Source organism: Doryrhamphus excisus, chromosome 16, assembly GCF_030265055.1.
Source record: "Doryrhamphus excisus isolate RoL2022-K1 chromosome 16, RoL_Dexc_1.0, whole genome shotgun sequence".
In the NCBI taxonomy this organism is placed as follows: Eukaryota; Metazoa; Chordata; class Actinopteri; order Syngnathiformes; family Syngnathidae; genus Doryrhamphus; species Doryrhamphus excisus.
Window position 1 is genome coordinate 11,733,892 of NC_080481.1, and position 14,299 is coordinate 11,748,190.

The 14,299-nt window shown below is 40.9% G+C and overlaps 1 protein-coding gene across 2 annotated transcripts in view; it reads right to left on the bottom strand.

The window, feature by feature from the left end:
- The window catches only part of prkcz (protein kinase C, zeta), a 55,419-nt gene that overhangs the window by 17,091 nt on the left and 24,029 nt on the right, over window positions 1-14,299 (bottom strand). For both annotated transcript variants that reach the window (XM_058052313.1, XM_058052314.1), the window contains 9 exons: window positions 13,917-14,007; window positions 13,548-13,603; window positions 12,338-12,532; window positions 9,994-10,091; window positions 8,864-8,950; window positions 4,574-4,709; window positions 3,800-3,887; window positions 3,546-3,665; window positions 612-691 (listed from right to left, as the gene is read on the bottom strand). In XM_058052313.1, the coding sequence (XP_057908296.1) occupies window positions 612-691; window positions 3,546-3,665; window positions 3,800-3,887; window positions 4,574-4,709; window positions 8,864-8,950; window positions 9,994-10,091; window positions 12,338-12,532; window positions 13,548-13,603; window positions 13,917-14,007 (951 nt within the window). The remainder of the gene's footprint in view (window positions 1-611; window positions 692-3,545; window positions 3,666-3,799; window positions 3,888-4,573; window positions 4,710-8,863; window positions 8,951-9,993; window positions 10,092-12,337; window positions 12,533-13,547; window positions 13,604-13,916; window positions 14,008-14,299) is intronic.

Sequence of the window (14,299 nt, forward strand, 5' to 3'; positions counted from 1 at the left end):
CTCCTAGCTGTGAGATCTGCGTGCTAACCACTGGACCACCATGCCAATAATAATAATACAAAGAATAATGTGAACATGATGATGATTTTGGCGGCACGGCGGTCGAGTGGTTAGCGTGCAGACCTCACAGCTAGGAGGACCAGGGTTCGATTCCACCCTGGGCTATCTCTGTGTGGAGTTAGCATGTTCTCCCCGTGCATGCGTGGGTTTTCTCCGGGTACTCCGGTTTCCTCCCACATTCCAAAAACATGCTAGGTTAATTGGCGACTCCAACTTGTCCATAGGTATGAATGTGAGTGTGAATGGTTGTTTGTCTATATGTGCCCTGTGATTGGCTGGCGACCAGTCCAGGGTGTACCCCGCCTCTCGCCCGAAGACAGCTGGGATAGGCTCCAGCACCCCCGCGACCCTCGTGAGGAAAAAAGCGGTAGAAAATGAATGAATGAATGAATGATGATGATTTTGTTCCAGTTCAATGCCCTGCATACTGTACACCAGGCTATGTAGAAACGCTGCCTGCCCTAACCAACCAGCCCAATGTCTTAGCCATGCTGTCACACATGCTGATTGGAGTGAGCAGAGGGTGTATTGCTTTGGCAGTGGACTCTCACCTTGTTCAAAAAGCCCTTGAGTACGCTGGCAGCTTTCACTGACAGAGACCTTGGGATGCGAATAGGCTTCTCAAGAATAACTGTTGGCAAAAAAGGACAGCAACAAAAGGGAGAGAGGGAAAGTGAAAGAAAAGGACAATCGTGAGTGGGGAGGAGGAGGAGGAGGAGGAGGAGGATGATGATTCACAGTCCAAACTGCCTGTGGGTCACCATGTCTGCTGCGTGGGAGTCCAAAGAAGGGAGGAGACACAGAGGACTCTATTCTGTTGGTTCTTTTCCATTTTGATAGTGCACACGCAGCCTTCACACTCCTGCAGCTGTGCTTTGTCAAACTAACAAAAACATGTGTGAAACAAAAGGTTTCCTTTCCTGACACATTGCGGTTGACTGATTAGTGCATACTTCACTTGCTTTATTCATTTTACATTTCAAAATGATGTGGCTGGTAAGTCATCATCACGAGAAGTTACATTTCAGTATGAACCTAAAATGTACTACTGTATAACATTTTCAGGCAAATTTAAGATTAAGATTAAGATTAAAATATGCCCTTATTCGTCCCTCAGTGGGGAAATTTGTATTGCACAGCAGCAAGAGTGCAGAGTCAGTTAAGCAGTACAAAATACACAATATAGAAAAATAAACAATATAAACAACCCAAGTATTAACAAAATCAACAGTTTTTCCCCGAGTTATATATACAATACAGTATGTAGATAATATGAAACGAGATGAGATATATGACCAGTCTATATACACTGAGATCTTGTTCGAGAGTTAATATGAGGCATTATGGAAATACATCACAACTTATTTGAGCGTCTCTAATTTTGAATGCACAGACATTCTTCCACTGAATCAAACATTTGGCAGGGCCCGAGTTGAGTCTGGCTAAATCTCTGAGCATGGCATGTGCAGTACCCAAAGACCCAAAAGCAGGAACTGGCGCGAGGTCTAGCTCAGTGGCATATGGCTGAGCGGCTCCTATAGAGAAAGTCTTGATTTCCGTGAGAAGGCATTTATCCAAGGAACCTGCTGTTCGACCAGCAAGCCCAGCAGGAGGGTGCTATACTGGTGGCAGATGCTATCCACGGTGCCACACTCGTATGCTGCTGACAGTCATGGCATAGACATATTGCTTCGACAAGGCTATTGCGTTATGAAAGAATTTGTCTTCTGAAAGCTCAGGAGGAGAGAAAAAGGTGTGATGGGGGATGTGCAATGTAAGGGTTACCATATGGTTCAAGGAAACACAAATACGTAAATAGAAGGCATAATTGTATGTGTTAATAAAATAGTTAATCTACTATGGAAGTGTTAATTTCCCATTAAGCGTGTGATAACTGGTCATGCAGAACTTGGACGATGGAAGTCACATCTTTGTCTCGATACAATATGGCTTTACACTGCAGCATTACAGCAGTACATGTTCCCACATTGAGGGTAGGGTGTGTTCTACTGCAGAATCGATAGTACTGTTCAAATCCCAGCGCCGATTGACAGTGCAAAAGTGCAAAAGTGTCTGTCTTTTTGAGCTTAAAATGATCCCATATGGTTTCTGTCGTTGCCTTTTTGCCCTTTCCTCTTTTTCACTCTCGTCACCGTTTTTCCTTTCAGCCATCTCTCTCCATCGCCACTCTCCTCCATTCCCTGCCACACAGATCACGGCACCACAGCTCTTATGTGCTCTCCATTGCAGCAGCCGTGCGGAAGCAATTTCAGTGTATTTCAAGTAATACAAGTAATGTGGTTTTCTAACTATGTATGTTCCTTAAGTAAATAAGAGAACAAGAAGACTCAAGTGATGTTACACATGAACACGGATCCGTTTTGGTTCAATGTAGTTAATTATCATTTGAGGCGAATAAAATTAACACTGTTAGTGATTCTTGCATTTTATGAAGCATGCCAATATCACCTTAGCCGGTATTGGCACAGGCATAATAAATCCTTTGCAGCTGTGAGCTCATTTTCATTCATGGAATTTGTTACTTTTACACTCTAAATATACCGATATGTGTTTTGTTAGTGTTTCGCTAAATATTTGAAATCATGAAATCACAAAGTAGGAAGCACAGTGGCACACTGCTTCCACAAAGCATGAAGGCTAAAATAACAGTTCAGACTTTCATTCTGGAATTTCCAAGTTTTCGCAATGTACTACTACTTCCCCCCCCCACTGTCCAAAAACAAAAGTTAGGTTATTTCAAAACTCTAGATCAGGGGTCTCAAACACGCGGCCCGTGGGCCAAATGTAGCCCGCAGGACACTAGTTTGAGGCCCCCGCCTTGATATGAAAGTTTAATGTTAGTTCGGCCCGCGCAAGTTTGATATGGATGCTGTATGGTATCATGTACCCAGAAAAAATTATTACGTTTGATTAATGTTCATGTTAAAGGTTAAATAACTGTTAATAGTTAACCTCACTATCCGTGTGGAAGTGGTAAGTTTTTGGCTATTTAAGTTTAAAGGAAATAACTTGAAGGCTACCGTTTAGGTCGCTAGCTCTCTAGTTTGCGAGTTAGCATGTGTCTCAAGACCCTGCAGTTGCGCAATATGTTGTAAATAAAAAAAGTAGTGTTTTGTCATGTCTACAGGGCTCTAATAATGCTTTGTTAATTTTAATCTGAAAAAAATAATTTGTCTACCCACCAACTGAAACCTGATGCAGCCCAGCCTTGCCCAGACCCTCGCTCCAGTGGCCCCCAGGTAAATTGAGTTTGAGACCCCTGCTCTAGATTGACCATGTGTTGTTCAGGGTGTTTCTGACAGGAACAACATACAGGTAACTCCAAAAGCTAAAGTCTATAGTAATCTGGATATGATATGATACCTACCCATAAATTTACACATTTCTTCAAATAGTGCTGACCTGAAAACTGCAGGATTTCAGTTGTAAACCTGAGCAATGCTTCAGTTCCCCCCCCACCTCACCTTGAAAGAGGTACTCCTCGGTGTTCATGTCAGGATTGTCTGTGATGATATCAAACGGGGACCTCCCAGCCATCATCTCAAACATTAGGACACCTAATGCCCACCAGTCCACACTGAAACCTAAGTAACAGAAGGGACACGTGTTTGGATAACAGTTAGGTCAAACTAAGGATGAAAAGAAAGTTACTGTATTTAAGTTCCATAGATCATCAATGGCTGGAATTAGCGTTAAATCAAGCGACCTGTGTACTAACCATAATCTTCTCCTCTGAGGATTTCAGGTGCAATGTAGTTGGGTGTTCCACAGAAAGTACTGGTCGTGTCACCTGGTCTGATCCCCTCCTGAGCAGCAGAAAAAACACAAGGAAGAGAAATAAAAAATTGCAGTGTATAAGAAGCTACTTTTTTCTTAAACTTCAAACCCTGCGGCTTCTATAGCGGTAACTCTTTCTTTGGCAGGAGCCAATCTCAAGCTATCAGTGCACTCACAACGAGCTTGTCAACCCATTGACAATCACAGGAAGTGATTATAGGTAGCAGTATAACAATATAACAGTCCGACCCTTGGTGTAAACACTAAACTCATGACACAGCTACTTAACACTCAAAAGGTACATCTGAGAAAAATACAAAGATACAAAGCGTGCTGCAATGACGTCAGTCCCCCTCTGGGCCCTGGTGTTTGAGACGTCCATCCGTTATTAGGAATAGCTCTGGAGTGTTACGTTGCTGCGTGAGTGGTTTAGTGGTCTTTGTAAGATGACACCATGAGTCAGACTGTTACATGGAGTAACAACCTCGTGCAAAGTTACGCTCGCTGTGGGTTTATTCATAGCTCATGATTGGCTCATGTCAAATAAGAAGCTGACTGGTCCTCACAGACTCGTGCACGCCACAATATGCCATTTTATGACGTGGACGTGCAGTTTATGGAACACTGTGTCTATGTATATATGTATATATTTCCTCTAAATGTATTACATACCGGTGCATTTTATACACAGGAATTTAAAGTATATGTCTCTTACCTTACACATGCCATAATCTGTGAGCTTGATGTGCCCCGCCTGGTCCAGGAGTACATTGTCTAGCTTCAGGTCTCGGTAGATGATGCCTTTCTCATGCAGGAAGTTGAGAGCAATGCAGATTTCAGCAGCATAGAATCTATATGGAGGAGGATGAACAATCGTTTGTGTTGTTTAAATTTCAATCATTTAACTTTTAAGCCACATACTTCATGAATGATCATTTCTTAGCGCTATTCTTTGAAAATATTGCTGAAAGACAATACCTCTGTTTTTGTATGATTCAGTTTTCAACATAGATTGTTTACCTTTGCTTCACATTCACTGCCACAGTTATTAATTACTGGCATCCTTTCGTCAGGGTTACTGATGGTGTGGTCAACTGCTCTTATGCATAACACAGCATTTTCTATTATGACTGAAAAGTCCAATCCGAAGGGGACAGTCCTTGTCACTTTTTGATTCAAGGCACCTTTCTTCAACTTTCTTAATGCCACAGTGTACTAGATGGTGCCAATGTTCCTCTTCATTAGCCCGAGTCTGCTATTTCTTGATGTCAATACCAGCCTCCTGCAGATCTTGTTTAGAAAAGTCTTGAAGTGCATCAGTGGTCGACCTTAATCCCGTCTTCAGTTCGCCATGCCAAGGCAGTCGTCGTCATCTCAACATTGCAAGCATGCTTCATGTGTTGGCTTCCTTCAGAACCTTCATATTGGAATCTTCTGCTCCCTTAAATATACCCAAAATGCGTCTGGGGTCGTGCAGGTGAGAATTCTTTAGTCTCTTCTCATGCCAAGAATACGGGATCCAAGATAGAACCAAGGTACTTGAAGCAGTCAACATTTGAGAGCACCTTTTTGTCTATGGTGATTCACAAAAAGCATCTCCCTGAATAGAATGCTTGTGACTTTAGTCTCGGACCGAAGGTAAGATAGCTTGAAGAGGTCAGCATCTACCCCTGTACAGATGTACAGTATATCCCTGGGAGGACAGCCTAAAGAGACCGTCTGCTGACATAATCAAATGCCTTTGTTAGATCAACAAAGGCAAGATACAATGGTTTCTGCTGCTCTCTACATTTCTCCTGCAATTGCCTCACTGTAAATATCATATCAATGGTAGATCTTTCTGCTTGGAAACTACACTGAGATTCCGGGTAGACTCCTTCTGCAAGAACCTGGAGTCTTGTCAAAGCAAATCTGGCAAAGACCTAAGTGATATTCCTCGGGAGTTCTTACAGTCAGATTGGTCGCCTTTGTGTTTTGAAAACTGAACATGCCCGTACACTTTGTGGCCCCCGGCCGAAGGTACCAGCTTGCCTCGCCCCACAAGCAACAGGCATTGAGTGAGAAGCATGCAGAGCCAAAATAAAGCTGAAATGTTGACACCAAGAACTAGGTTCACAGCTGATACCATTCATTCATTCATTTTCTACCGCTTTTTCCTCACGAGGGTCGCGGGGGTGCTGGAGTCTATCCCAGCTGTCTTTGGGCGAGAGGCGGGGTACACCCTGGACTGGTCGCCAGCCAATCACAGGGCACATATAGACAAACAACCATTCACACTCACATTCATACCTATGGACAATTTAGAGTCGGCAATTAACCTAGCATGTTTTTGGAAATGTTGGAGGAAAACGGAGTAACCGGAGAAAACCCACGCATGCACGGGGAGAACATGAAAACTCCACACAGAGATGGCCGAGGGTCTCCGCGCTAACCACTAGACCGCCGTGCCGCCCCAGCTGACACCAGAGATCTCAAAAAGATTGGTGATCACTGCTTAGTACCAGGAGATAAGCCAGTTCTGCATCACTTCCTGTATCACCAGGTGCCAAGACCCGACTATTTACACACAGGCCACATACAGTATGCCTATACAGTAGGAATTATATATACAGTACATCATCATGATGGACAAATTGTTGTGTTTAGAGCAAATTGTTGGTCAATAACACATTGCCTTTTATGTGTAGGTAGTACATGCTCTGTCACTGGGAGATAAGCTTCCATTAAGACTGACGGGGCTCTGTCTGCAGTGTGTGCTACAAATCCCTGATTGTCAAACACTGAGGAAAAGACCGGAATGGTAAATCCCACGTTGCACCCCCACAATTTCACTCTAACAGACTCAATTGTACACTGTAGTTTCAGCATTGGCATATCCAGACGGATAGAAGTAGCATGCTCTCAGCAGCACCATCCATCGCCCACAGACCGCCTCCCCCCATGGCGCGGGGGAATGCGGTACAGTTCTCTAAAAGCACTCCTCATGAATATGTACAATCATTATGAGTTATTAGCATGCTGCTTTGCATATGTACAGCCACTGTCTCCAGAATACAGATTGTAGGGTCCGATAGAGGCCCAACAGTGCCTCTCTAAATTACCAAGCCTTTGATCCAGCATTTATCAGGGGCGCAGTTGGAGTGCCCCACAAGCAGAAAGACAGAATGAATAATGGATACTCATTATATTTTTCAGAGGTGTAAAAAAAAAAAAGAAATTACTTCATTGGATGCTGGCAGTGTCCATGAGGAACCGCTCAAGTCTGATATTAAGCATACATTTGTGAGAAGTACGCATTTGAGGAATACTCAAAATGAGCCTGGGTGCAAAGAAGTTGCAAGTAAATGAAATGGGAGCACCCCAAGGGATGCAAAGCTGCGCGCCAGCAGCAACGCCCACACCACTCTCTGCTGGTTCAGAGACAAGCTGCAATCTCATTAACCACATTTACAACTGTTTGACACATTTTAACATATGTTCTAAGCTTAAACTTTTACTGTACCAAGTCAGCAATCACAGAAAAAAAAATTCTACGTGTTCTACATGTTCATTCTTGAGTTACTGTACTTTTAAGTCTATTTTGCTGGATTGCAAATATGTGACCCGGAGGCAGTCTGCATCACTTTCAGTAATCGGTGGGGGTCAAATAACCACATACACACTCGGTATCTTTGTACAATGTTTGGCAGATTAAAGCAAACAACGGTGCATGAGATGATTTGATCCAATTGTGTGAGTGTGTTTTGTTTTTGTTGCATTTCGCTGGTTTTATTTTCGTTCAGTCTGTACAGTCATGATAAATAAATAGATATTATCACTTTCTCAATACAGTAAACCTTGGATATATCGGATTCAATTGTTCCCACTGGTTTTGTCCGATATAAGCGAAATCCGTTATATGCGTGTACCGGAAAATGTCCGTTTTACGCATATATCGGATTTATATCCGGTATATGCGTAAATCGGATTTCATCCGTTATAAAAAGGCACTTCCTTGACTATGTTTCCAATGTACCTGGACGCGCAGGCAACGCTGCAAACGCTGCAAATGACGTCGTATAGCGGCCTGTCACGATTCGGCGAATCGGAGCACCACGATGCGGCCATCCGATATATGAGGGAAATTTAATGGAAATGCATTGGAACGGGACTGGGGTTTTTTCCGAAATAGGCGAAATCCGTTATAAAAAATCCGATATATGCAATGAATTTTTATTGGAAATGCATTACAGAAAAATCGGTTCTTTTTTATCTGTCCGTTGTGAGCGAATTTCCGATATATCCGAGTCCGATATATCCGAGGTTTACTGTATTATTACAAATTAGTGAGGTGGAAAAACATTTCTGTCATGGGAGCCTGACACAAAATATTTTTTTAGCACCCAAAACTTAACTTGAGTAATGTGCCCTTGAGCAAGACACTAGGAGCCTAACTACCGGGTATGCACCCGCCGAATCTAATAGCATATGTTCATCAGAGCCAGTGTGTGTGTGTGTGTGTTCCTGCCAAATGTGATCGCGACATCTTCAATATCATTTTCAATATCAATGAATAGTATAAAAGTATTTTCAAGGATAGTCTTCTTTAGCTGGCACAAGAGTTATTAAATTTCAAATTAAAGTTTATAAGATTATAAAATGTACCGTACAATGAAAACAGCTTAAGAAAAAAAAAATTGCTATTACCCAGCTAGAACTGAATTAAATTGAAATGTTTTTGGCTTTCCTCAAGAGGGCTGCACATAAAAACACCACTGGAATTTGACACATCGAGAGTGCTTTCTGCAAGAAGTAGCAATAGAATATGATTTTTTTCTTCAGCTGAATTGAACAGGTACTAGTTCACAATAGTGTAGAAATGAAGAGAGGCCTTGAGCTTCATATAACACCTAACCATAGCATAATAGAGAAGTGTGGAAACCTATAGCCACCCTACATGCAGCTGTAAGGGTCTATTAATGCTTAATGATGTCAAGTGATGTCACAACACCTTGATGATCCTTACCTCGCATGTTCTTCAGGGAGCTTTCTTTGCCGTTGCATATGAAACATCAAGTCCCCGCCGTTCACATATTCAATCACAAGAAATAACCTAGTGAATGAAAATGAAGGTTATGAGTGGAAAGGGTATTTTATGCTTCTTAAATTAATTATTATTATAGTATTATTTGCATTAAAGGGCCACATACACAGACCATAAAAGGGATATTTATTATTGATTTAATTCCAAAAATGAAGGTGAAAAGCAGTATTTGCAGGGTGACATGCTTTCAGAGTATGCTCTAAACCAGGGGTCTCAAACTCAATTTACTTAGGGGCCACTAGAGCTAAGGTCTGGGTGAGACTGGGCCGCATCAGGTCCCGCCCCCCCCAAAAAAAACGCATTTATTAAAAACGGAAAAATATACAAACTTTTTCAGTGCTTTGGTTCCGATTTTCTACAAGAAAAGCTCTGATAAAACATTCCACTGTTCTCAAATATCTTCATTTTTATTTTTCTGCACAAAATAAGATGAAAAATAAATAAACAAATCAAGAATAAAGAAAATCAATCAATCAGTAATAAATAAATAAATATATTAATAATAATAAAATGGCAAATAATAAAAACTTAAGAAACCACATATAGTTGGTGGGTAGACAAATTATTTTTTTCAGATTAAAATGAACAAAGCATTATTAGAGCCCTGTAGACATGACAAAACACGACTATAGTCACATTTATACTCTTTTTATTTACAACATATTGCGCAACTGCAGGGTCTTGAGACACATGCTAACTCGCAAACTAGAGAGCTAGCGACCTAGACGGTAGCCTTCAAGTTATTTCCTTTAGACTTAAATAGCCAAAAACTTACCACTTCCACACGGATAGAGAGGATAACTATTAACAGTTATTTAACCTTTAACATGAACATGAATCAAACGTAATAATTTTTTCTGGGTACATGATACCATACAGCATCCATATCAAACTTGCGCGGGCCGCACTAACATTAAACTTTCATATCAAGGCGGGGGCCTCAAACTTGTGTCCTGCGGGCCACATTTGGCCCGCGGGCCACGTGTTTGAGACCCCTGCTCTAAAACGCCTGTATAAATAGGGCAAGTTCTTAACAGAGTCCGTGTTCTTACCGACTTTCTGTCTGGAAACAGGAGTGGAGGCCCACTAAAAATGGATTTGTGGAGGCTTGTTCAAACACATGCTTCTCTGTCTGCACCCAGTCGATATCCTGGAGAGATTACAAAGGACGGCTCAGGACACTTTCAAAGTGGTAAATCAGGTGTCAATAAATGATGATGAAAACAGGCATCGAACAATCATCAGAATTGATCTGCTGTCGTTAAGCACAATGACTTGGCTATTGATTGCTCTCTCACAAGATTGCTCATAGAGTAAAACCACCCAATCAAACGATTCAAAATGTGTATGGTATGCTGGAGTCTATCCCAGCTGTTTAAAAATAATTGAGTACTGTAGTGGATTGTTATTTTTAGACTAGAACAACAATTTGTATCTGTGTGATTTGCTTGTCTTTGCAGAGGCAAGGGAAGCTACAGTTGATGGATAGACATGTCAGTTCTGTTCAAACCCACACCAATCAACACCTCTATAGTTCACTAATGAACACGCTGTACCTATATATGAAACCACGTGGGTATTTAGTTATTAAAATAGTAAAGAAAACAGGTCACACACGTGAGGATGTCAGGGAAACCAAGTGCTGTTGTATTAAAATCGTAACATGATAACAATGCCAATCCATCTATCCATCCATTTTCTATGCCAAATGTATAGAAATATAGTATATAATAATATAGTATAATATAGTATATGGAGCCTAACCCAGTAAACCGGAGTACCCGGGTAGAACATGTAAACTCCACAAGCGGAGAATCGACCCCAGGTCTTCCCGATCTCCTGACTTTGTGGTCTACGCGCCAACCACTCTACCAACGTGCGGTCGCTTCATTTCAGTGCTACATTAATACAGACTTGCCCACCTGCAACAAGGAGTGAGTCTGGCACTCTTTTGAAACTTTATTGGCAACCTTAACGCACCAACAACAGTGCTTAATGCCAACACAGTAAACCAGTTGTTGGAGGTAGCAGAGATGAGGATGCTGAGGTTCTCATTGGGAGTGACCAGGATAGATAGGATCAGGAACGAGTACATCAGAGGGACATTACATGTTAGAGGCCTTGGAAATAAAGTCAGAGAGGCCAGACTGAGATGGTTTGGACATGTCCAGAGGAGAGATAGTGAATATATTGGTAGAAGGATGCTGCGTTTAGAGCTGCCAGATTGTTGCAAAAATTACCGATTTGGCATCAGCGCCTTGAAGGTAGAAAAGTGCTAAAGCCTGTTTCCATTTGGAAATTATGTGCATTTATTCAGCAGTGCGGTGTATGTATTTTTAAAAAAATCATTTTTGTTATACAAATCTGTGTGTGTGCAACCTGCGGGGAAGCAATTTTATGCTGTTTGTTAATCTGTCGTTCAGCTGATGATGGTTAATATTTTATATGCGATAAGTCTTACCCATGCTAGAAACCAACGTCACGTGGTTCATTTATAGACAACACAACAGCGGGCCTACATGTTGTGCTTATGATATCATAGGATTCCTGGTCAGTTACGAACTACTTGATGAATGTATAATTAGGCTCATTATGCCATGGTAACTTTTCCCCTGTTGGTAATTTCATCCTCTTCAACACTTTGTAGTGAGTTTTTGTGCAAATCTTGTTCCACACCCACTTTGATGTCTGGCATTACAGTGTTGAAAAGATGAATAATTCAGCTAATGTGTATGAATACTCGCATGAATAAATGAAAACAAGATGCCCAATCAATCCAGGGTGAATAATTTTCAGCTTCTCTTTAATTTGGAAAAGAAATACATTTATTGAATACAATTTCTAATGGTCTTAGTTGTCAAACAGAGTTATCAGTGTGTGGAAAAATATTCTTACAGAAGTTATTCTTTTACATCTTTCTTTACATTTGTATGCTGTGTTCCTCATTTTACACTGCATGTATTGTCTCAAGAGCTAGTTATATCATATCATATATTAATATGTTTAATGTTTAATTATAATGACTATAATATGTTAGAGTATTTTTAGTTTGGGATTTTAAAAAAAGGAATTCTGTGATTTTAAAGGGGTTTTAAATTGACCAACACCGCCACCTAGTGGCTGTAAAACAAAATTTTAAATATAAAAAAAGAAAAGGGTAAAAAAAAAAAGAAAAAGAATTGATTGAGTACTGTAGTGGATTGTTATTTTTAGATTAAAACTAAAATATTTTGAGTCATTAGTACAAGAAAGAACTAACATCCATAATCATATTTTTTTTTCTAAATCACCCACCTCTCATAGCATAACACTATTAGCATACAATGGTAGTGGGAAACAACACAAGCAGTAACACATATAAATGATGTTATTAATTCAAGCGTTAAAAAACCTTACCTCATCGTCATGAACCAGCTCCTTTTTCACCACCTTCATGGCGTAAACCTGATCATTCTTCTTTAACCGGACCAAAAGCACCTTGGCGTAACTGCCGCGCCCAATCACCCGGATCAGGTCGAAGTCTCCCAAACCTAGAGCCAGACCCTGAGACAGCTTGATGCCATCGATTCCATCCACCACTGCTTTGATATCCTGGAGTGGGATAGAAAGAACAAGTGTGTCAAGTGATATTTACCCATATATTTCATATGCAGTACAGTGGTTTTCACATTTGGTTGATATGCCTTTATGAGTCCCATGAGGGGAAATTGTAGAAAAATGAGGAACGCTTCATGAATTTGCATTTAAGCAACTTATATGGATTTAATCACTGAATTAATTATTTCCATGGACTAATATGGCTAAATGAACAACAAACAACAAATTTCAAACATGCATTAAAAAACGTTGTGATGATATGTAGTGTTCTATATTGATCACTCGGGATCAGTAATGTTGCATTGATGAGAGAGTAGCCATGGCAGGAAGTACAAAAACGGGAGTTACAAAAAAAGAATAACAACATGGAACTCTCCAATGTCTCTTGTATATCTAATTTTCTCATGTCTACTCAAGGATATTCTATTCTATACGGTAATAAAAGTGTATGGGGGTGTTAGTTCATGTCTAGAGGGCTCTAATAACATTCATTCATTCATTCATTTTCTACCGCTTATCCTCATGAGGGTTGCTGGAGCCTATCCCAGCTGTCTTCGGGCGAGAGGCGGGGTACACCCTGGACTGGACGCCAGCCAATCACAGGGCACAAACAACCATTCACACTCACATTCATACATATGGACAAATTGGAGTCACCAATTAACCTAGCATGTTTTTGGAATGTGAGAGGAAACCGGAGTACCCGGAGAAAACCCACGCATGCACGGGAAGAACATGCAAACTCCACACAGAGCTGGCCGTGGGTGGAATTGAACTCGGGTCTCCTAGCTGTGAGGTCGGAGTGCTAACTCGACCGCCGTGCAGCCCACTCTAATAACATCACAAACTGTATTTTGAATGTTGTAAACGGGTATTTATAATAAGGAATCTTACTTGTCACAGTCTGGAACCAATTAACCGTGTTAAATACGGGATAACTTTAAGTGTATTACTGTCATTGTCATTGATTATTATTCATGACGGCAAATTGTTGTGTTGACTTCCTCACCTCTGCATCTGTCTCTTCAATTTTGTCCACTGTACAGTTGTGTGGAATATATGGCCCTGTAATGAGAAACGCATACAAACAGATGTTTTAAGTGTGAGATTAAAAATGGTGTTCTGTTTTTAGTCCAGTAGAGGGAGATGGAGTCCAGTTAATGGCTGATTTAGGTAAACTCAAAAAAGCTCAGGGGGACCCCAAACTAACCACAAGTTAATTGTGATTTTTCATTTCTAATACTGGTGTGAGCAATCGTCTGGACTCTATGCTAAATATTATACACACTTAAAATGTTGTTTTTACACAGCTGACACACACACACACACCATTAAATGATATAACTAAACTTGCATTCACAACATCCACACATCTTACTTCCATCTCTGTTCTCTGTGTCATCTAGTGGAAGGTCCACCTCTTCACTCTTCTCATCTGAAGGAGGCTCCTGTGAGGGCATAGCTGGATCCTGAGCAAAAAAATTGAAACATTTGACAACATATAGCCAGACGCTGTCCTCCAAAAATGCAAAAAAATATCCATTCATGTCTTTACACAGTTGGTGTAAGACTGTACTTGGAGTCATTGTTGAAAAGGCAAAAGCAATGGGGAAAGAAAAGGGAGTTGTGCATTCAAATGGGTCTGCTCCAAGATGGGATTTTCTCTGTATCATTCCTTAAAGTCACTTATCTGAGAGAGACTTTGAGGTGAAGCGGTGATCAAGAGTCTGGTTAAGAGCAAACATGGTGATTGACCACATT